Source organism: Hippoglossus stenolepis, chromosome 3 (assembly GCF_022539355.2).
Source record: "Hippoglossus stenolepis isolate QCI-W04-F060 chromosome 3, HSTE1.2, whole genome shotgun sequence".
Taxonomy (NCBI): domain Eukaryota; kingdom Metazoa; phylum Chordata; class Actinopteri; order Pleuronectiformes; family Pleuronectidae; genus Hippoglossus; species Hippoglossus stenolepis.
In genome coordinates, this window is record NC_061485.1 from 15,305,671 (window position 1) to 15,330,613 (window position 24,943).

At 41.3% G+C, this 24,943-nt stretch overlaps 1 protein-coding gene across 1 annotated transcript; it reads right to left on the bottom strand.

Annotated features, from left to right (window-relative positions):
- Positions 1–472: 472 nt before the first annotated feature.
- On the bottom strand, positions 473–18,460 carry LOC118104689 (sodium-dependent neutral amino acid transporter SLC6A17). The gene is made up of 12 exons (XM_035151737.2): positions 18,155–18,460; positions 14,488–14,944; positions 11,234–11,391; positions 9,987–10,113; positions 7,645–7,826; positions 7,443–7,553; positions 7,106–7,347; positions 5,847–6,039; positions 5,565–5,757; positions 5,188–5,347; positions 4,381–4,543; positions 473–3,435 (listed from the first exon to the last, which is right to left on the bottom strand). The coding sequence occupies exons 2-12, from the start codon at positions 14,768–14,770 to the stop codon at positions 3,001–3,003; spliced, it is 2,247 nt and encodes a 748-aa protein (XP_035007628.1). The 5' UTR covers positions 14,771–14,944; positions 18,155–18,460; the 3' UTR covers positions 473–3,000.
- Between the last annotated feature and the right edge of the window lie 6,483 nt (positions 18,461–24,943).

Consider the following 24,943-nt stretch of genomic DNA (forward strand, 5'->3'; position numbering starts at 1 on the left):
ACAGCAGCATGTCCTTTCTTTAATGTTGTACACAATTGTTTTTATTATTTTTTTTCAGTAACTGTCAGTATCGTACAATCATAATGTGACTGAGGAAGGAGAGAGACGGAAGCTGTAAAGGGACATTTCTAAACGTGACTCCTGTACAGACAGTGCTTGAGATCAATTAGGCCCTGCACTCATAAGAAGGAGTCTACTACACAGCAATATACAGTGCAAGCACACACACAAACACACACGCACACATGCACACACAAGGACTTGTCAAGAGCCATTACATTTGAGGGATGATCCCTAATCATTGCTTTAAACTGAAACTCAGGTGTTAACCTTTCCTTCAATTATTCTGTTGATATTGCTTTTATACCGACCTTAAATGTACCTGACATGTGCCAAATGCCATGACAACAACAAAACATTTGTATTGCAGTCCTACTGACAAAAAGAAAAAATCAATCAATCACATTCATTATTACGTCATGTAACATTTAATGCTAAAACAGTTAGCCTACTTTTTAAGACATTGATATATGTCACGTGAATAAAATCCATCTTCGGAATTATTTGGTTACACAAGATTATTTACAGACTTGAACAACAGAGAGATCTATGTGATACACCCTCAACAGGAAGTACCTGGGACACACAAACTAAAACAGCACGAGAAACAAAACAAGACTTAAGGTTTGTAGCCACACTAGTGTCACACAAAGTTTCTGAATGGATGAATAAATGAAACGATTTTTAATATTTTCAGATTAACCACTGCTACATCTACCAACACAAGGTTTGGCCTGAGGGCAGCGCAGGGAGAGAGGTCATGTTGTCAGCTTGTCAAACTCTGATCTGTATGTTGTATATATGTGGATATATATGTGTGTCGAGGATAAAGTTTCTCACAGGAATTTAAATGAAGACACTTCCATGCAATTTAAAAAATATACAAACCTGAGCTCCTGTGGAAATGTTCCTTGTTATTGAATGTTGTTATTTCACAGGTATCGTGTCATGAACTAAGAGTAATTTGTGCTTAACTGCTAGTGGGGCTACAAACAAGTAGACCAGTAAACCTAAAGTGAAAACAGGTGAGCGGACATCACTGAACATGAGGTGCAACCAGAACACACAGCTCCCATTAACACAACCAGCTGCTGCACACAAACACACACACACACACACACACACACACACACACACACACACACACACACACACACACACACACACACACACATCACTTCCAACCGCCCGCAGTGTTTTCACATCAAACATACACAAACTACAAAATAGATAAATCTTAAAATATGCAACCTCATTAAGCTTTAGGCTACACAAGATGAAAATATACAGTTATTTATATACTGGTCACTTGTAAAAGATAAATCTTTGTTATTCATTACAACTACATACACTTGAAATATACAGGAATATAAACACAGTCCGTTTTTTAACACCATGGCTTTGAACATCTGACAAAAATAAAAGTGCTCTTTTATGTGTCTTCTATGTGCTTCATTTGACTGTCTAAACCAGTTCAGACTGTCAGGAGTCAAAGTCCTTTATCAAAGAGGAAACCTGGGGCTGCACGTCCAGTAATATTTCACAAATATACAGAAAATATGCACATTTGTGTTATATTCATGTATTTACTGTTTGCCCGTGTACGTGCATGAACATGTGAGAAGTCTAAGGCAGAGAGAAGTTCATACTATCAAAATATCAGAGTATAATATTAATTCAACTGATTTAATTTGAATATTTGTCCCTTAACTTCATAAATCTTTTAGTCCATTGCAGATTTTTGTTCAACGTGTTTGTTTTGTTTTTGCTCCATAAAGAATATAGTTTGTGCATTCTAGTTTGTGCTATATATTGCTTCATCATTATGTCTGACCTATTTAATTATTTTAATTCTACATGTGCATACATTTTAAATTAATAGGTCAATTCGCTTGTGCATTATAATTGTGGAAAATCTTTTTTGTGCTTTTGTAGCATTGTCATTTTGTCAGAGCTGCACCAAAGACGCAACACAAAGCTGTGCTTCCTGTCAGTGGAACTTCAAGTTTTTTTATTATGTACTTTTTACTCTTTGGCAGACAAACTGAAATGAGCGATTCTCTACACACACACACACACACACACACACACACACACACACACTAATATTAGTGTGTGTGTGTGTGATGCACAATGAGACAGACGGTGGCTTTGATCTCCTCCAGAAAATAAAAACTATATTATCCTATATTATAATAATATACTGTACACTGTTGTTTACAGAATGAACAAGAACACTAATGACTACAAACAAAACAGAGTAGGAGGTCAATTTTGCAACTGCAGTTTGATCTGTGGAGACAAATCAACGTGACGTGTTCTGTATTTCAGAGCAGAACAGAGCTCAATGGAGACAAAGTGAAATCACTGCATATTCTGTAATAGAAAATAACGTAATCTGTGTTAAGCTGTATGGCTTTGATGAACAGTATCTCTACAACATTAAACCTTATATGCACATTCATTTCGGCCTCTCAGTGCCACTGTGCTGCAGTGAAAAACCTGTTCACCACACCAGCTCCACTACATTCGTTCTTCCAGATCCTCTCCAGAGGGGTGTGCATTATACTGTGAGGGGGGCTATGTCTGCAGAGGGTCCTTATACTAAGGCAAAGAAAAGCAGATCACAGACCTTCTGCTCAAGCACATAAATAATGTGATTTCAAACACAAAACAGAATAGAGGTGTATACAGTGTGTCACTGTTGAGAGTGAATTTTTGTCTTTTGACATATATCTCCACACTGCCTACATGTCAAGATGCTGGGAAACAGGGCAAATTTTTGGTTTTTGGGACATGTGTGCTCAGATCAATTAGGCGACTACGTTTAGTGGCGTTAGCAGGGCGGTGGTGGGGACTCTCGGAGCTGCAGTGATCCCTGGTGGAGACGTTATGGCTGAAAGGTAAACTGTGCTACAGGACTGGATGTTTGGACGGCAATCAAGAGTCAGACTCTGGCATGACTGGCGTGACTGGCGTGACAGGCGTGACAGGCGTGGTCGGTGTTGTTGGCGTGGTGGGACTGATGGCAGCGTTTTGGTAGCTTGTACCGTAGCAGCTGTTTGGAGACAGGGAGTTCGGGTCCAGGGGTTTGTTCTCTCCAGGAGTGAGGTATGCTTTGTGTACTGGGGCTGATGACGGTGCCTCACCGGGTTTGGCTCCGAGGATGGATCTGGCCTCATCCTGCTCCTCCAGGTTAGAGATGTCCTTCATCATGGTTTTACGGTAGGAGACTGACAGCTTGTTGGAGCCGTCGGACATCAGGTTAAAGTGACGAGCGATGAAGACAATGGGGACAGGAAGCATGGCCACTACGATTAGAGCGAAGCACATGGCAAGTGCCCAGGGAGGGTAACTCTGGAAACGTTCATGAGCCTGCAAATATGAAAAGAGAGTCAAGTGAGAGTGAGGAACTTGTAAACTAATTTCCCCAAAAATGCTCTGTAGATGGAAAAGAGAGCTGAAACTGAAATGGTAAATGGTCTGTATTTATATAGAGCTTTAAAGTCTTGATGACCATTTAAAGCACTTTACTGTACAGTTTTTGCCATTCACCCATTCACACACACATTCACACAGTTCATCTCCATGCAGCACTTTTTCTATAGAAAAGGGGCAATTTGGGGTTCAGTATCTTGCCCAAGGACACTTCGGCATGCGGAATGGGCAAGACTAGAATCAAACCGCTGACCTGACCACTAAAAGCGCTTTACAGTGCTGTTTCTTGCCTTTCACAGAAAGCATTTATGTGCAGCCTTTTCTCTATCACACTTCACTCACACAATTTGCGGTTCAGGAACTTGCCCAAGGACACTTCGTCAGATGTTTGATTAGTGGACGACTGACTCCTCAACTTCAGCAGCCATTAAGTACAATATGTGGGTTTTTTAATATTTGATTATTTACGACGCTACATTTATTAGTTACTAGCTCCTTAAGATTAAATAATTTACATGAAAAACATTTGAACGGTTGAAAGAAGTATGATGCATTGTAATAGGTTAAACTTCCTAATATTAGTAAAGTAGTGTTTTTCTCAACCAGTTACAACATTGAAAAGCTGTTCAGATCTTACTGCATTAGTATATAATAATATATAATACGGTGCAAACTGAGTATTTTTGATAGTTAAATACTACTAGATTATTCTACTGTTCTTTTACTTGTATACATTTTGAATGCAGGACTCTTTACTTGTAATGCAATATTTTTAAATTGAGCTACTGCTACTTTTGCTTAAGTAAAGAATCTGAATTCTTGCTCCTCCATTTCTGCTGTCAACACACACACACACACAAACACACACACACACTGACTGACCAGCTCTTCGACCCAGGCGTTGTATCCTGGTGGGCTGATGGCCATCTCTATGACAGTGGCTGAGATGAGAACGATGAGGCAGAACGGGGAGACGTATTTCCACAGGTAGAAGTAGATAATGCACGGTCTGAATCCCAACATGTCCTCCAGGTCCTGCATGAACCTGAGACAGAAGAACAAAAACATATTACAGTGATGTCCCTGTGGTATATTCAGCTAACATAGTTTTTTAATGACATGTTCATGATTAGGGGGCCCCTCGTTAATGAAATGTTCATGGTTAGGGGGCCCCTCGTTTCCTGACTCTCAGATGAATCTAATTATTATTCGATATGATACTCGTTAAGTTCTCTTTGACCTGGAGAAACTCTCATTGACATGTTAGATAGAGGGATTTCCATCTTTAAGTAGGAAGTAGATAGAGGGGTTTCCATCTTTAAGTAGGAAGCATGTTTTGAATTAGAGGCCCCTATGTATGACGTCATTTTATCTTATTTCCTGGGCGGAAACAACTTCCCTATATGAAGGCTTGTCCGGCACCGGCGAGGTAGACTTCTTCATTGGCCGAGAACGTCTCCGGGTATACCTAGGTACCTGTCCTGACCTGTAACTTCTGTGTAATAAACCTTATTATACAAACAAGAACGGTGTCCGCGGAGATTCCTTCATCATCATCTTCAACATCACTGCTGCTTAAATATACGACATCCCTTCATATAATTCTTATTTAACACCTGTCAGATGAATGCTTTAACTTCATGACTCAGGTTTGAGGATCCAAAGACATGCACACACAGGTAGATGTACCTTTTAGTACCGTAGATCCAAGCGACAGACACATTTTCCAGGATGACAACGACAGTGAGAGGCAGACCAGCAGAATAATCATCGAACATGGTGACAAAGTAATTCCCTGAGCGCTGAACGAACAACAGGCCACACAGGAAGGCGACAACGCAGCAACACACTGAAACAAACACGAAGAAGAAGAACAATTTGGTAATTCATTGGAAAACGTGTTTATTTGGTTTCTGTTATTGTTTTGCTGTTGATACGCTCAGAGCTATTTTACAAAGCCTTAGGCATCACATTCCCAAATGTGCTTTAATCCTATTTAAGTGCTAAATAAGGAGTTTAAGCTTAAAATATATAGTGGTCTGTCTGGACGAGTTGGGGATGTTTACCTGTGAAAAGCTCCTTCTGGACCTTGTAGGCGTCGAGAACGGGTGTAGTGATGCCAGTCATGGTGCCGATCATGCTGCCCAGGCCGAGGTTAATTAGCATGAAGAAGAACATGACCGACCAGAAGGGAGATGCTGGGAAATGAGTCATGGCCTCTGTGAAGGCGATGAAAGCCAGGCCGGTGCCCTGGACAGACTGGAGAGAGACGGTCATAGGAGTCAAGAGTCATGATCATGGAACATGGATATAGATATGTCTGCAGAAACAGACTTTCTAAGACTCACCTTGTTGAGCTCGTCCTCAAGGAGACAAGGCTCCAGACCCAGCTGGGCGAAGCCGTCCTCTTTGACCGTCTTGATGACTCCGTATATCTCAGCATAGTCTGATGTGCTGAGTTGGGAGAAGTTCATGTGTGGAGGGATGAGGTCGTGACTCAGGACGTTTGAGTTGAGGTACCCCAGGATCTTCTCAGAATTCCTTGAAACACGAGCAATGTAAAAAATGTAAAAAGCCAATGATAGTGTTGTGATATAAAGTGGTGGAATTACACTGGAGCTGCAAATTTCAGGAGCTATTTACTCAAAACCAAAGTATAATGTAGGGCTCTGTTTTTATTATGTAAAACATATTTATTCCTCTCAGATCATTCATTAAGCTATCACATACTTCCTCCAGTTCCCTCTTGTTTTGACCCAGGGTTACCGGTATTACCGGTTTCATGCTGATAAAATTATTCTTTCGATTTCTTGCTTTACTATCAAGATTGGTTCTTTGATTGGTCAATATGGTCCAAAAATGTCTTAATAACTAATGGACGAATCGCAAAAATTGGCGAATACGTTCAGACGTTATTTCTGTTTTGTCCTATCGTTTTTTTTTTCACTGCAGCCATTTTGTTTTTTAGTTGGTAAACACAGGTGTTTCTCATCACGCTAACGAAGGTTCTGTTCAGTCTAAATTAACGTGATGAGTAACACCTGCGTTTACCTACTAGCTTAAGTCACGACAAAATGGCTGCTGTTAAAAAGCTCTATACTTTGGTTTATGACTAAGTACTCACCAAACTAACTTTCCCTTTAGCTTCATGTGCACCTTTTGCTAATTACCAAATGATAGCATGCTAATATAACTAGCATAGACAGTCAGCAAGGAAGGCATTACATCTGCTAAACAGCTGATGTTGGATTTAGCATGTCTGTAGATTTGTGTCAGTCTGGTTGAAATGTTATTTGGTCACGTGCACAAAGAAGATCCACTTTAATCCGGGAGGAGGCAAATATTTAAGAGCTAAACATGATCTCCGCTGGAAGTAGTTGACCAATCACAACAGAGCAGGACAGCTGACCAATCAGAGCAGACTGGGCTTTTAGACCGAGACTGAAAAGAGGAGCTGTAGAAGTGGACAGAATGAGGAGAGTGATGTGTTTTCTGAACATTAGAGAATGTAAACATTATCAAGTCATAACCCACATTCAAATTAAGAACCTGAATATGAACATGATATGTTTCCTTTGATTCCTGCCTCTGCAGGCATTGTACTCACTCTACGATACACTTTTCGTTCATGATGTTCGCCTTGAAGCCCAGCACAGCAAACACCACCAGCGTGGCTAGAATGGAGGTCATGAAGTTGATGACCGAGACGAGCACGGCGTCAAAATGACAGTTGTTGTCTATCTTATTGTAACTGGAGAAAGCTATCACTCCTCCAAAGCCCAGACCCAGGGCGAAAAACACCTGGGTGGCTGCTTCCCTCCAAACCTGGGGCTCCAACATCTTCTCCAGCTGTGAGATACAAGGTATAAGTGTTGTGTGTATTATATATTGGTACATATACACTTAATATATACTATTAAATATTCATATAGAGAAAAACAAACCTTGGGAGTAAACATGTGAGCGATACCATCCACCGATCCCTTCAGCATTAACCCCCTGACCAGGAAACAAAAGAGCACCACGTAGGGGAAAAGAGAGCTGAAGTACATCACCTGTAAACCATGAGAGAAAAAACTGATTTAGGAACAGTAGACCAGTGCTGTTCTTTCATATTTTTCTCTCATCATACCATCAATCCACTACCTTCCCAGAGGACGCGATTCCTTTAATGACGGCGAGACAGACGATGATCCAGGCCACAAACAGAGACAGGGTCATTTTGAGGTTGAGGCCGCCGCTCTCTGCAATCGTGCTGGTCGTGTTCAGGGTTTGTCGGTACCAGAAATAAGTCGTGGCCGAACTTTTGTCGCACTCGGGCTCCACAACTGTGAGTTTTACAGTCAGACAGAGACAGAGGTTTAGTTCGGGTGATAATGAGTATCGAAGGGAAAAGAAGTGGATGTGTGAAGATGCAGCAGGAAGATGACAGGGGCAGTAAAGTAATGAGATCGACAATGTTTGCTCGGGGTCAATATCTCAATTCTCGGCTGGTTTACACCCGTCAGACGCAAGTGAGCTAAACAAGGTCATCTGTGTGCTTGCTATGCAAAGAATGAACCTACAATTCACAACACCTGAGATCTTTTTCGGTGCACACACAATATATTCTGCTGTTACCTTGTGGAAATGATATATAGTGTGTGGCTGAGTGCGATTCTCAACATTTTTCTGCAGGATGGTGCAGATTTATCTACGCAGATGCACAAAGACACAACCTGCACGGACACACGCTACAGCTTCACATGCAGGAAAACCCTCTTTCTAGATGTACAACAAACTAAATCTTCTGAATTCAATATGTCCTTCGCATAATTCGTTGTTTATTAGTTAGTGTCTCGTTCAATCACGATGCTTTCCCTGTTACACTGGTTATACATCTATGAGACGCACAGAGCCTCTGTCCTTCCTGTGAAATGTTTTACATTCTGCTGTTGTCCTCCAACATTAGTGTCCTCCAGTCTCAGAGGCTGAATCATCGCTCCCTCTCTTTCCACCAGCAGTGTTAAAACTAAAATCTATGTTTTTCTTTGAGTGTATGTCTGTGAAGATGGCAATGAAACTGAACTCTAAACAAATGCAGTATGTTAGACAGGGGTGGGGGCAGGGGCAGTTTGGGCTGAATATGTGGGAAAATGTGCGGCCTTCACATAGTGACTGATAGTAGCCGTTGCTGGCTGGTTTTAATCTTGAAGTTGATTGTTGTGTGTGTGTGTGTGTGCGTCACATCGCAGTTCAGTCTTGCACCTGTCTGATAAGGCCTGTTTTGAGAATACTGTACATCTGTGGCATACAATACACTGTACTTTAACTTGTTCTCATACCTAACTTGCTATATTACAGCCTAAACTCCATTAGCTTTATTCAAACATCACACATACATGAATGCACTGTTTTCTTAAAAAACTGTGACATACCCTTAGAAAGAATTCAAGCAGCTGCCACTAGGGTCTGAAGGACAGATCGGAAAGGCGTTGTTTTGTCTAGAAAATGTGCATGCCATACTGAAAACTCACAAGCTGTCAGCCGACTCAAGGCTTGTTTTAAAACACCAAACCAAACACTGTCAGAATGTGAAGATTTTCCCAGCTACTGTAAAAGGAGGGACGAAACTGGGAGCAGCTCCTCATCATTGGCGGATTCCAGTGCCTAGAGGCTGGGACCAGCCTGTGCACTAGCCACGTGACTCCCCCTCGTTATTGACCAATGAAGTTCTACCTATTATTATAAATATTGCACCTGTCGCTACTAGAAAGCCGAGGCTGTGTATTGAGTGCCCATAGCTATGTGCACATAGCTATGCTGTACCTTTTCATTGCTTCTGAATAAATACTTGTTGAACCAAACCGAGACCGACTCTTCTCATATCTCGGGATAAAAGAACACGACAGCAGCTATGATCAGCTTTGTCGAAAACATAACCTCTCTGTTGGGAGGTCGATTGACATGTGGTGGTTGGCTGCAGTATACGTCATGAATCGTGCCTCCTCCCCGTGAACAGATGGAACATGGACCAAACTTAAATCTCAAAGTACACGTCAAGTAATTTCACACTCAAAGACGGCTTCTGTTGTTTTAGGTCGTTCATATCACACTAAAGTGTTCATGTTTCAAAATTTGGTTTCAATTAGTTATTTGACTATGTAAAAAACGGGGTGAAACTTCATGATTGACAGCTGAGACAGACTCGTGATGTATGTGAGTGCGTGTGTCGACAGGACCTCGCTACACCGCAAACTGTGGCTTCAAATGCTCAAAATGGCGGCGTTCGTATCACAGATATTTTAGCGTCATTTCTGGATAGTGAGAAGAAGTGGAGACGCCCCGTCCACTTTTATATACAATAGTTTGCTGTACAAAGTACACCCTACATGCTTGGATTGAAGTTATTTTGTCTCATAATCATTAAACTATGCTGCATCTGTATTTAAAAGGTACCACACAAATAAACTTGCTTTGCCTATTCTTCAGTAATTAACGTCACTTACTGGCAAGTGTCCCGTTCTTTCTGATTGGACACTCGCTCCATGGCAGAGGATACTGGAAGGACTGGAAGAAGTAGAAGATGCTCCAGCCAATGATCACGTTATAGTAAAGACCCACAAAGCCACACACCTAGATAGATAAAATAGATAAGAAAGATAGATTGATGGTCTTCTTGTTACCTTTTCCATTGTAATTTAGCAGCCTACACTCTGTTATGTGACATTAAGAGCCAACATACATTAACATAAATTGCATAATATCAGGTTTTCTGCCAACATTTCATCTCAAAGTGAAAGAAGTGTGCTAATAAGGCGGCAGGCTTTCTGCACGTCTTGTTGCCGTCAGTCTTCTGAGCAGTCCTGCCAGCCAGGACATTCAGGAGCTAAATATGGTTGAGGGAAGCATGAATAATTAAAGTGCTCTCTTTTCAACACTGATATTCCATGAGATATTTATAGCTACTTCTGTGCAAGTCGCACAACTCCGAAGAAAGGCTACCTTTCACTCCCCGACACGCCAATACCTGCCATACGCCCCAAGAGGATGTGTGACGGTTGTTATGACTCGAGTTTTAACTTGATCCTGTCTTTTACCGTAAAAAATGGATTGTTTAGCTTCTACATACAATACTAAATATACAGTAACCTACATATATATATATATATATATATATATATATATATGTATATATACATATATAAGATATAAGATGGATGGATGGATGGATGGATAGATAGATAGACAGATATACATAGATATATAAATAGATAGATAGATAGATAGATAGATAGATAGATAGATAGATAGATAGATAGATAGATAGATAGATAGATAGATAGATAGATAGATAGATAGATAGATGGATAGATAGATAGATAGATAGATAGATAGATAGATGAAAGATAGATAGATAGATAGATAGATAGATGGATAGATGGATAGATGGATAGATAGATAGATAGATAGATAGATAGATAGATAGATAGATAGATAGATAGATAGATAGATAGATAGATAGATAGATAGATGGATAGATGGATAGATAGATAGATAGATAGATAGATAGATAGATAGATAGATAGAAGATAGATAGATAGATAGATAGATAGATAATTATATACTTTATCTTTCTACCACACTGCTGTCAAATTGCTTTTCTACTACAGTGCTGTATATTGCAGTCTTCAGGCCACAGTTACAGTGATGATGGATTAAACAATTTCATAAAAATCAATGTTTGCTCCTTTACCATCAGACTTGACATCCCTATTCCGCCCAGACTGGGACAGACGTAGTTCCACACACCGATGCTCCCACGGCGTATCTTCTGACCCACCGCCAGCTCCAAGAAGAAGAGCGGGATGCCGATGAGGAGGAGGAGGATGAAGTAGGGAACCAGGTAGGCACCTGGAAAACATTAGGATTTATAACTGAGCTTGCCATAGTACACTCACTGTAATCCGTGGCATACAATACACTGTACTTAAACTTGTTCTTATACCTATACCTTTTATATATTACAGCCTAACTCCCTTAGCTTATTCAACATCACACATACATGAATGCACTGTGCTTATAAAAAACTGTGACCTATGCCTTAGAAAGAATTCAAGCAGCTGCCCCAGGTTTTGAAGGGCAGATAGGAAAGGCGTTGTCTTGTCTGGAAAATGTGTATGCTTACACACACAGAACATACAGCCGTTAAAGCAGGAACACAATGTTCCTCACTCCAATGAACAACAACACCGTATAAGCACATGTGTATCTGCAAAACTACTGAAGACTCACAAGGCGTAAGCCGAGTCAAGGTTTGTTTGTAAAACACAAACCCAAACACTGTCAGAATGTGAAGATTTGCCCAGCAACTGTCAGAGGAGGGGCAAAACTGGGAGCGGCTCCTCATCATTCTCGGATTCCAGTGCCAAGAGGCTGGGACCACGCCTGCGCACCAGCAAGGGAGAGCCAAGGTCTAAACCACGGCGACTCCCCCTCGTTATTGACCAATGAAGTTCTACCTACTATTATAAGTACTGCACCCGCCGTCCATTCGGCGCGACTCTTGACTACCCCGTGCTACTAGATAGCCGAGGCTGTGCATTGAGTGCCCATAGCTATGCTGTACCTTTTCATTGCTTCTAAATAAATACTTGTTGAACCAAACTGAGACCGGCTCTTCTCATACCTCGGGACAAAAGAACACGACACTACTCATCATTTTTCATTTTCCAACCAACTAACCAACCAACCAACAAACCAAAGTTTCCTACAACATGCAAAATATTTTGTTGCTAAATGTGATGAGTTTAGGTTCCTTGTTAATTTGTGTATTAATACCCGCAGAACAAGTGCAGTGATTAAACAGTTTTAGATGAATCTAACCTGAAAAACGTGATAAAGTGATTCAGTGAGTCAGAATCTATTTAGCCATCTAGCTCACACCACCACCCAGCTCCAAAATGATGTAAATATCCAAACTAAACTGATGAATATTCTTTAAATTACATTTCTAATTTTGATGGAAATCCAAAGGCTTCTCTATGCAGCTTAATCCATTTCATCTGTAAAGGGTGAGTCATCATCCGGGATATAAAGACTTATAGCGGGCAAACATGCACTACTACTATTAATACATCAGAAGTAGGAATTACATTCAGTGGCACACACATCCCATAGTGGGAGGAGTAATGAGGCAGAGAGTTTTAGGCCTCGGATGACAAACAACTCACTCACTCACAAATCCACTTCATCATAGGATTTTAACATTAGAGCCTGTGATAAAAACGATGTAGAACAGAGTCTCTGGCATAGAGATGAAACGGGGGAGAAATGATGGAGGGTGATAAAACAGAAAAGAGAAAGGCACGATGAGGGAAGGTGATGAAGGCAAGCAGAGAGGAGCCCACACAGCGATAACTCCTAATCGCACAGACCTTTTAATGTGTCTGTAATTGGCTGCCAGACAGCAAATTACACAGTGACAAATGGCCGCTCGCCAGGCAGCACAACCTGACCGGTCCGAGAGTGATTCTACTGTCACCAGCGCCTCCCCGCAGACAGTAAATCCTGCACATAAGTCAGACATGGACCGTAAAGCTGAAAACAATCAGACTGACGGAGGCATCATCACGTCCGTCGTGACATGATGTTCTTCAGCAACTGTGAACACATGGCTTACACCGTGTACGCCTCAGATTACATGCATCTCAAACCAAAATAAAACCCCCATCTGCGTACAGTTACACTCACTTTTGTATCGAGCTCTTCTTCTCTGTTCATTAGAGTATCAGTTCAGCTGGGCCTGGCCCTGCCGCCAGTAATAATCAATGGTGAAGCTATTATTGGATTCATTTCTACACTGCAGCGCTTTACTGTTAGTTCTGTGCCGAGTGGAAATGCAATGTTTGTGATGGTTCGGGGTCAATCAGACGCTTAAGTTCAACAGAAAGAAGAGAAACAAGAAGCTGACTTCATTTTACGTGCAAATCACTCTGACTGATTCTGTGAGAAATTTCAAATCACTCATGTTAACTAGGAGCAGCACGTTCAAAGTCAATAAAAATAAGCAGAATCACCATATTAACTTGTGAAAAAGGAACTTACGTCACTTATTTTTATTTTGCAATTATTATTTGTTTTGAATAATAAATGTGGATAAAAGTAACTACACTGGTGACATGTCCCGATAGTGCCCCACCTCTCGCCCACTGTCAGCTGGGATTGGCTCCCACCCCACCACGCCCCTCAAAAGGATAAGCTGTATAGATAATGGATGTTGAATGGATGCATGGATAAAAGAAACAATTACACAGCTTTTATCATACTATAACAATATAATTCCACTGACTTAATAATTGATAATATTTTAATATAAATATATGTATTGTTCAGGCTGCAGACTTTAGTGGTAGGAAGACTGTTATGTATTATCCTTAAAACTACTGTTATCTTATAAATTATATTATTAACATATTGTATATATATTAATATTATTATTGTAATCATTGTATCGTCCAGCTCTAACTTGTATAAAGCCTATTTTGGGTATAGATACAAACTGACCAATGACCTCAACTAATGTCACTTGGGTAAAAGTCCAAAGAATAAGTTAAAAAGAGATGCGTTTGGGAAACCTCTGAAGCCAGATGCTCATCTCTGCTTGTGTCTAGTGGCTGCATTAACTGCAAGTAGCATAGTACACATACATTCTAATCTCTGACTGAAGTGATAGCGCTCAGTTTGTATTGTGGGTAATGTACAGTAGGTACCAGGCTGTAACAACGTGATTGAGCGACAGTAAAACGGACTGTATCTCTGGTTCTTCTAGATCACCTCTGATAGTTTTTGTTGTTGTTAAACTGTCTTCAACAATGTTGTAGAGGTACAAGGCTAAATAAATGGCACTTTATTCTTTTAACTTTTTCATAAAAACAGACATACAGTTCCATTTACATGAGCATATGCAGCTCACAGTGAGATTTACAGTGAGATTTGCCTCCAACTCACCTCCTCCATTCTTTTGGCACAGGTAAGGGAAGCGCCACACGTTGCCCAGTCCCACAGAGAAGCCCACCTGGGCCAAGATGTACTGGAGCTTGCTGTTCCAGGCGGGGCGCCCATCGTTCTCGGGCACCTCTATCTGTGGGGGCTTCTTCCCAGCTGCCCCTCCGACTTTCAGGGAGCTGCTCTTGTAGTCCAGCGGCTCCTCGTGTGCGAGCAGGTCGGCCACCGACTCAGTGACGTGCTCATTGCTCTGCTCGCGCTGGGTCACCTTGCTGTTCTTAGGCATGAGGGAGGCTGAGGGTCGGGAGGGGGCAGGGGGTGGAGAGAGAAAGAGAGATGGAAGAAAGAGACTGGTGGGAACAGAGTGAAGAGATGCAAAGAGTGGAGAAGAGATGGATGGATGGAGCTGTAAGAAGGAGACTTAGGAGTGACAGCTGGATTTCAGGTGTTGGCCTCAGTCCTGCATCAGAAAAACAGAAAGGTAGGATAGTACATTTTATTTCAAGGACTTCCTCCAAATTAAAGGTGTTATAATTCTCCATTATTAGACCAAAAAAATCCATAAATATACTTCTTTAGGAATAATAAAAAAAACTAAGGTACGTCTCCTTGACAAGGCTCATTTGATGTCATTTTAAGCTTCGTTTTCTCAGCTCTGATCTTTAAATAACTATTCTCGCAATCGCTGACACAATTATTCGGCCATTTAATGCTCGGTTAGGCTCATAATGACACTGCATGCTAATACATATGTCCCTGCAGAACCATGAGGGACGTCAGAGTGAGGACAGGAGACCATTTATCAGCTCAGTTAACCTGGATCTTTCAACAAAAAACCTCAGCAGGGACACACACACACACACACACACACACACACACACACACACACACACACACACACACACACACACACACACACACACACACACACACACACATTCACATACTCCCAAAAACCAGCACATACATACATTAATCCAAAAATACCGCAACTGTTTTTTTCACCCCTCTCACACACACTTACACAACCACACACACACACACACACACACACACACACACACACACACACACACACACACACACACACACACACACACACACACACAAACACTCTTTCTCTCTCACACACACACAAAACATCTCAAACACTCAAAAGAACCACATGATGTTTCCGGTTCCAAAAAAATTCCCAATCCTGCAAATTGTTCTATTTAATTTCCCTGTTCTGCAAAGCTTAACTTCAGTGAAGCTTTTCCCCTGTAAATCCTCTAATCCCCTGAAGCCTCACAGCAGCATCCATCCTCACCCCTCTCTCACAGAGAGGTTGGTTCAACCCAAACGTAATGGAGGAAGTGAACATGATGCTTTGGATGAAGTGCCATGGCGCGTTCTCCTGATCCACATCACGAGCCACTGTGTAGGCTCATTACTTATTGAGCGAAAGCTTTCTCCATTACAAAAAAACTGCCATGCACTGGAATGCAGAAGTGCAAAGCTTGTAGTTTATTTGAACACACTGTTCTCGGTGAGGAAGAGAAAAAACCAAAGGTCAAAGATCACCAGGGCCTTGTGAAAACCGAAGGTAACAGCAGACAAGAGGCGCTGGATGAAGATGCTGCACCTTGAATGTGATGCATTCATCGTCACAACACCAGCTGCTCGCATCAGCCTAAAACAAACTCAGCAGATTCTCCCCAAGAACCATAAACTCTGGGCTCCTATTACAATAAAGCTATAACACAAACAGAAAATACCATTCTTCTTGCTCAGGATGCACATTCGCTTTCCTTGTTTATTCGTTTTTCATCCCACAACAGATTCCCTCCTCTGTGCATGTCAAGATGAGCTTGTGATGCAATAATCCGTGCACGGCCATTCACAAATCGTCATAATCCTGTGTGCATTAACTGTAAAGCCCCGGCAACTCTGCTTTTTTTTCTTTCTGTCTTGTCATTCAATCCCAAACTGCAGTACACGAGACACGTAATATCAATCAGCCAACTCCTAGACAAGAAAAAAACCAACAACATCCGCTCACCCAACCAGTAATCCTGCTGGAAAAAAAGCCAACACACAGTTGAGCACATTTCACAGCACGGCAGAGGCCTGTTTTACTATGGAAGGGAAATGCCTCTAGATCTACATATAACATTTATTTGATCTAACGCTACAGTATTTTCTTCTGATATACATATCATATACATATAGCAATATCTGCCTGACCTCTGTGTATTTCAGGATTATTCAGGGATCTTGCATCCATCAGCCTAAGGGATAATACACATATATATACAGAGTTAGGGTTTCACTATACTGTGCATCACCTCCAGTAAAACCACACAAATGACCGTCTCATCTTCATTCTGAACAAAGGTCACATCAACAGTGGAGGCTGCCTTGTGGATTAATTTGCTGTACACACAAATATAAGACATTGAGTGGTTTCTACTGCATCACTTGTCACTTCAATTACAATGTTCTTCTTCATGTGGATATGTGAGCTTTCACACCCAGAAATGTGCAACATTGGTAAATGACTGACAATACGACTACACAAGCATTTCTTTAAGCTACAAAATACAGAAAGAGATATTTCAGATTAGCACACGACCTTACACATCAGTTTTCATCGTCAGACACAACATGCAATCACGGACATCCAGGTAAAAGTTGTGCCCTGGTGCAAACGTGGGCAGCAGTGATAAAAGGCAAATGTGTATTAACGTTTCTTTGAGTTGTGTTTGCCGAGATGATAGTGAGGCCCTCCAGTAACACTATTTAACACCAAACAAACTGGGGTAAAAAGAGCAGGTGTCAGCTGCATTGATCAGTCTTGTCCACACTTGGTCATTAATCGGTCGCTGACCCATGTTCTTACCGGTCTGAGCCACCGTCTGTGGCTCATCAGCGGTTTTACAATGGAAATCACAAAGTATTGAAAGAAAGAGCGAATTCCTGCAAAGGTTCCCCCCCCCCACTGCCATAAGGCCCCTGAACCCTCTGCAACAGTCCTGGTGTACATGCACTGTTATGTCACCGTGTAAGTAATATTGTCTGGTATCATGTTGTAGTGTCACCACTGTCTACGTCTTTGTTATTTTTCATGTTGACATGAGCGTTTCCATGCTCTACCGAAGAATAACCTGTTTGTGTGGTCAATAATAAAATATTCTGACCTGATATAACTGTCAATGCAAATTTCCCCCCAGAATTTAGGATATCAATTAACTATAAAAGCATGAAAACATCAACTTGAAAGGTTCTTTTTGTTGTGAAAGCATCTTTTAAGTCCAGTTGAACGGAGCAGTTGCAGGTTGTGAAATTTTCTCAGTAGCATCACACATTGGGAACACCACGGTGACACTTCTGGTGCTGATGCTGTTGATCCAGTGTTCTTCCATCTATGATTTAACTGCTCACAGCGAGAGATGCTGCGTCTTTTTTTTATCACACAATCAAGGTCACATCGGAATATTTCCTGACCTCTGAGCACAAATTTTACACACAACTTCAAAAGCATGCATTGACGACAAACTGGGCTATTCAAACTTTTTTTTAACAACTTATGCAGAAATAAAAAAGGTTACACCTTTTCAAACCCACGTGATAACACTGAGGAAGACCTGCACATGTGGAGGGATGAGACAAAAAGAAAAACAGTCCTCACCTTGAGTCTTTAATGGCGATGAACAATATCCAGGGTTTAATCTGAGTGCATCCGTCATGGAATCTGTGGAGAGAGTCGTTAAAACATCCGCCGGGCTGCTCCTGCTTCACTGACTGAGGCGCTCACAGGACACTGGAGGACGGAGCATCATCACATGCTGCCCTGCCTCCAGCTCTGACACGCAGGGTGGAGGGTCCGGAGCGCACCGTGACGCACGGACCGCTTCTCATTATTAACAGCGACAAATCGTCACCACCGCCACACACACACACGCACGCACACACGCTGGTGTTTGACACTAGTGCACCTCTGAGGGAGAAGCAGGGAAGCTGCGAGAAAACCGAGAGAAACGGGGCAAAAACTGTGCGCGCATTTGTCAAGGTTATCCACTCCTACCTGAGGAAGTGGCTCTCTGACGCAGCTTTCGTCATTCGCTGCTCAATTCATTAAAATTTGAAGCGGTTCGTCACTGCACTCATATTTTAAAGTCTGTCTGTTTACAAAAGTTTCCAGATGCTCAAAATGATTGTGAAATTATACATTATTGAAGTGCAAAACACAACAGCAAATAATAATACACGACACATCACTAAATACAACAAGGAGGAAAACACAACAACATATTACAAAACACAATAACAAATAAGAAAAGAAAACACAAAACACAAAAGCAAATAAGAAAACAACAAAACGCAACAAGGAGGAAAGCAAAACAAAAACATTACGATACACAACGGCAAATGAGTAAAACATACAAAACCCTGTCATTAACTTCTTACGGAAAAGGTAAGTACCTGCTGTCGACAAGGTTCATCGCTGATTGGTTGTTCACGTGTTTTTGATCTGTTGAGGTGTTTTCTTCTGAGCTGTTTTGTGATTTGTTTTCGGGTTTTGTGATGTGCACTTCAGGGCCACCGTACTTCTGACCACATTGGTATTAAGAAAATCTCTTCCTAACACGATTCCAGTGTAAGTGATGGGTGACAAAGTCATTAACCACCATATGATTGAATACTCAAAGTATGATTCTCTTTTTTAGTTTGTATGTGAACATCGACTTCTCTCTGACAGCCTCTCGGGGAGGCTGTGGCTGAGGGGGAGAGCGGTCGTCCTCCAACCAGAAGGTCAGCAGTTTGATCCCCAGTCTTCCCCATCTGCATGCTGAAGTGTCCTTGGGCAAGATGCTGAATCCCGAATTGCCCCTCATGTATGAATGTGTGTGAATGTGTGTGAATGGGTGAATGGCAAACTGTACTTTAAAGCACATTGAGTGGTCATCAAGACTAGAAAAAGCACTGTATAAATACAAACCATTTAATAATTCCTGACCAACAGCCTTATCTTCCAGATCACATTGTGAATCATTGCACTTGCTCTGTGTGCTCATTTCTCCATTGAGACATCGGACACGCGACTGCAGCAGACACAGTCACCCAGGGGAACATAAATCACACCAGACTATTCTTTAATACCACCAAGACTGTGGAGGAAGATATTATCACCAGGTAATTTTTCATCTTGACCCTATGGATTTATTTCAGGAGCGTTTTTCTCCTCATCGTCATCAAACACACGTGTCAGTACAGAGTTGAAACATGTGGAATTAGATTTAAAGTCTATGTGAGGACAAAATCCTGTTAAGAAAGCATTAATACAGACTCAAAACAGCAGATCGTGCTGTTCAGAACACTTGAATCACCGTTCGTGTCTCACATTCCCTGGATATGACGATGACATGCTGCTCAGGCTGTTTCAGGTTGAACTAAAGCCTCCAAGACGAACTCAGGGTCGGATCTGTTTCCTAAACAGCTGGTCCCATGGCTGCAGGTCCTCGCGCCATGACGATTCTGACGCATCTTCCTCGAGCTGACCGGCAGCAGTTACCACAGCAACCCCCGGATCATATGACAGCCTCTGTCTCGACTCTGCATCACTCTCCTTTCTGCACCGCTCCCTCCATACATTGCTTTATCGGAAAAAACAACAAAATACCAGAGAAATAAGTGACCTACTGGCTTTTCTTAAGTGTAGCATCTGAAGTTTCTGTTGCGGATAAGAGACAAAGGGAAATTATGTTTTTCTCGAACCAAAACTTAAGCCATTTAAGTAGTTGCACTACACTGATACGTGTTTTCTCCTCTGCATCTCCTCTATCTACTCAGATCTACAGTTTTCCTCCGTGGTTTGGGACGTTTTTTGGATTAAAGATATCATCTGTGGTGTTTTCTCATCCGACTATGGCTTTCACAAAGAGTTCTCTCTTTCTCTCCACATCTGATAAAAAGACTCTCATTAAGCCAGCTTAAAGGAACCATGTAACTTAGGCCTGATCATGGCTAACGTGCTGCAGAGGGAAGTCTAAACTGCCCTTGACTAAGAAAGCACAACCTCAGGCGCTGCAGGGAATCTGCTAAGTGGACAGTGATGTGTCACTCAGTAACACACACATGACATTTGGAGGTATTAGGCCTGTGGGACTGTAGCAGCAGTGCTGCTGCCCTCTCTGGTTAGCAAAGGACCCAACAGTCCCATCTGAGATTAAAGAGCTGCACCTCTGTTCTGCCTTCATTCACCCTCAGCCTCAGCTCTCTTACTCACACCAGTTTACTTTACATTTAACTTGAACAATTAGATTTGACAATTTTCTCCTATTGTTCCAGCTTCATCCCCACTTTGATAATTTGCAGGTTTTAGGTTAAACTTTGTTGGAAACAGATGTAAATTAACAAGACAGAGGTTGACTCCGTTTGGCTGTTTATATAAAGTGGTGCTTTGAGCTAATGCTAATGGTAATACTAGCATAGACTAATAGGCCGACACTGACAATTATAATGTGCTGATGTTTAGCAGGTATAAGTATCAGACATGTTAAACATAAGGTATCAACAACATAAATGGTAACTGGACTGTAGTTGCTTTTCCAGTCGACCACTCAAAGTACTTCACAGTACAGATCACATTCAGCCATTCACACACACATATTCATACAGCGCCCAAAAACACTTTGGCGTGTGAACTGGAGCCGAGGATCAAACCACCGACCTTCTAGTCAGTGGACGACCTGCTCCAAGTACAATTCATCCTGAGGGGCACACAAATAGATCATTACATTACATTTTCTTGTTTCAGTTCCAACTGTTGTTAAGACATTTAAGTCAAAACTCTAAAAGCCAACCACATGGTGTGAGGAAAGGGACCAGCTCATTGGGGTTCATCCTTCGGGGACCATGAATGTCTGCACAAATCTTCATCATAATTCCCCCAATCTAAATGAATCCAATCAACATGATGCCATGATGTCAACATCGCTAATACACTCAGCAGAAATCTACATCAAACACAAGAGAAAATGCGCAAGTGACTGCGTTTGTTGTTGAATTTGAATTAAAAAATTCTCCTTATTAGCAGTTTGGTTTTTCTCTGTGGATTTTTTATATTTTTCTTGATAACTCATCATCACTATCACCAGTTCATTTCTCTCTGTCACGGCCCCTCTATCTCTCTCCTCTTCGTGTTTCTTCTCTGGTTCGTGTCTCTCTGACGTCAGCACAGCACATTTCTGCTCCTCTCTGCTCTTCACCTTCAGTCGCCTCCAACTTCACATCGTCTCCCTGCTGCTTTGCAGCCCCCACCACCCCTTTTCTTTTCTGCTCCCCCACGCCCACCCCCACTCACGTGCGCTCATGCATTCTGCATCTGCACCACCACATCCACCCAGTACTTTTCCTTAACTCCAGTCTCATTTATATTTCTCCCTCCCTATCCCGTTCTCCCCCGTCCCTCCCTTCTGTTTCTCCCCTTGTGTTTTGTGCTGTCTGGGTCACTCTCAGCTCCTAAAAAAAGCTTCAGTCTGAGCAGAGCTCTGGTGCTATCATCTTTCTTGTCCATTGTTCTTCAAATCAAACACTGTAATTCTAGAAATTAAAAATGCTAGCATTTCTGACAGATGTAAATGGTTGAGTGAAGTAACTGCTCCCTGCGACCAATGCACTGATAATGAGATGACTCTTAAGAGGGTTAAAATACATTGATGCTGGATGCAATATTTTGCTATGAAGGCAGATTCTCTAACAATATTATTTCACCATTATAACAAAATCTGTGAATAAAGTGAGAAAAAATAACAATATATTTTTTTAAATACAAAAAAGCTAAAATATTTTCACCTTTCCTCGATGTGAGGAAATGAACATGTAGCTCTCTACTTTATTTGTGGATGCATTCCTTTGGTTTTGTTGCAACTTCTGCTTTCCCAGAGTGCACCAGTGCACAGGGATGTGCTGGTGTTGTGCAGGTGTTCAGACTGTGGAGAAAGTGGGTCACGCTGGGCCCTGACAGACACACTGCAGTGCTTCACCACATGTTAACACTACAAGCAGGTGTGAGTCTTTACACAGGTTTTAATAACACACTATTGTATGAGGAGTTTTTCCGTGTTTTGTCTTTAAATCTGCATAAAAACGCAAAAAATAAGCATTTATCGGATTATAAAAACCAGTTAGATAATGTTTTGCTAATATGAAATTGACAATGATTGCAAACTGTTTCAGGTTACACAGGTGAAGGATCATGGTCTTTTAGTTGACTGATGATGGAATTGCAGAGGGATCTGTTACCGAGCATCTGTGTCACATAAAAGCCAGGGTGCAGCGGGTCAGGCCGTGCTGTTCACCTTAATGCCACACACAAAAATAGAAACTCATTAAAAGCTGTTTTCCCCTCTAATCCTTTGCAGATTCCCCCTTTGACAGCTCAATAACAAAAACCCTTATGTGCATTCAATTTTTGATGGTTATTAACTGATGAACAATTATCTGTTGCAGCATTTTTACAGTTTCATATTATCTGTGAATTGATGACAGCAGCCGAAAGTGAAAATAATGCAAATCTCAATTTTAACCCTTTGATACACAAGCCATGCGTTTACCCTTCTAATGCACAACCTGGCTCAAAAATGACTCGTATTCATTTCATGTGTTATTTCATGCATGGCTGGGTGTTTCTTTGATATATTCTTTTATAGCTTATTCTTCCTTCTTCATTCAGGAGATGGCTCCATTGATGACAGAAGATGAGTCTTCTATGTCATTAAATGAGCTTTCTTCATTAAGGAGAGATAAGACCCACCCACAACTCCAGCTTGATCCTGTAGAACATATTAGACTATATCTAGGTCATCAGCATCAGAGATTTCAGACTTAGACTCAAGACCAAGAATTGCCTCCTCATCTTCCTCATCCTGCTCTTCATGCGGCATCTTTATGACCATGTCAACCGTATGTCTGAAATGATTGCAACCAGCCATACTAACACTCTGGATAAAGAAAATCAAAAGCATATTTTCAAATGCATATCAATCAGTCTATTAAGTATATCTTATATTTCAAGTTTTATTTTGTTGATCTAGTTATGGTTAGCTAGCCAGAAAAGAAGCTAGCTAGCTAACAGCTAGTTAGTATTGTACATATTTCCCTTTCTCACTAGTAATGGATTGTAAAATCAGACTTACATGCATCAGACGTGCAAAAGCAGCTGTGTGAAATTAATGGTAGGTGTTTCGTAGTGAATACATACTGTATGGGTCATTTTGACCCATTTGTGTAAAAGTGATGTAGAAATACAAAATTTACGTTTGTTTATAAAGGTAAAAATAATTGTCATTTTTGATCCATGTTGTGCATTAGAAGGGTAGTGATACAAAAATGTTTTTTATTCAAAAAGTAAGAAAGGAAAAATTAAAACAAGGATTTGTGATGATCAAAAATAAGTTAATTGGGGAATACCTGAAATACTGGATGATGAAATTCATTAACGGCAAAAATATAGAAAATAAAAACTGAGCCAGGTCACTTTTGACCCATGTTGTGTATCAAAGTGTAAATATGTAATTTCAGGTGAGACACCACAAGCAGAAAGCATTGTCGGTTCATGCTGTTCAACAGAGCTGGAATTTGAACAAATATCCAAGAGCTACGTGAGGATTATTGCACGGGGGGCACTGATTAATGGCAAGTGGCAGTCAAATGTAATGACCATTTGTTGCTTCCTGGGAAAAACAAAACAGAAAATCGATATTACAGATTCGAATTCACAGCAAGCAAGTGGACGTGTTGATAATGTTCCAGAAGTTTTTGTGCTACTAAGATGTCAACTTTGAAAGACAAGATTTGAGAGGTGATCAGGGCACTTCAGGGTGATAAGGGCCGTCGCTGGTGTTGATGTGCTGCAAACAGAAACACATGATTTCTGTGATGAACTTATACGTCATGTGATGAACTTATACGTCATGTGATGAACTTCTATGTCATGTGATGAACTTATACGTCATGCCTCCTGCGTGCTCTACCCAGACACCACCACTCGCCTGAAAGCTGCCGACATTTTCCTGTTGTTGTGAAGATGTTTGACCTGGAGAATCTCCTGCTGCGTTCTTCATATGTGCAAATTCAGCAGAAGTTCATGTCTGAAAATGGCTTCAGTGTCAATGCCAGTATATCAGTTGCTTCCTGTAACTTACTGATAAAGATATGTTCAGCTTTTCACTTTAATAAATTTGCAACCATTGTATTCAGAATCCTCTTGGAGTAGGAGAACAAACAAATGACCTCGATATCAGGAGGAGATTTAAAGCAGGAACAAATTCCACCCTGTTTTTGTTTTGTTTTTTATCTTTGGGACACACTTAAACCCATTTAAACACTGGGCGGCAGATTGCTTTGCTGGGCCTGCATGCATGGGGCCATGTGACAGTCTATAGAAGAACTTCACCAGATGGTCTCTCAAAGAGGG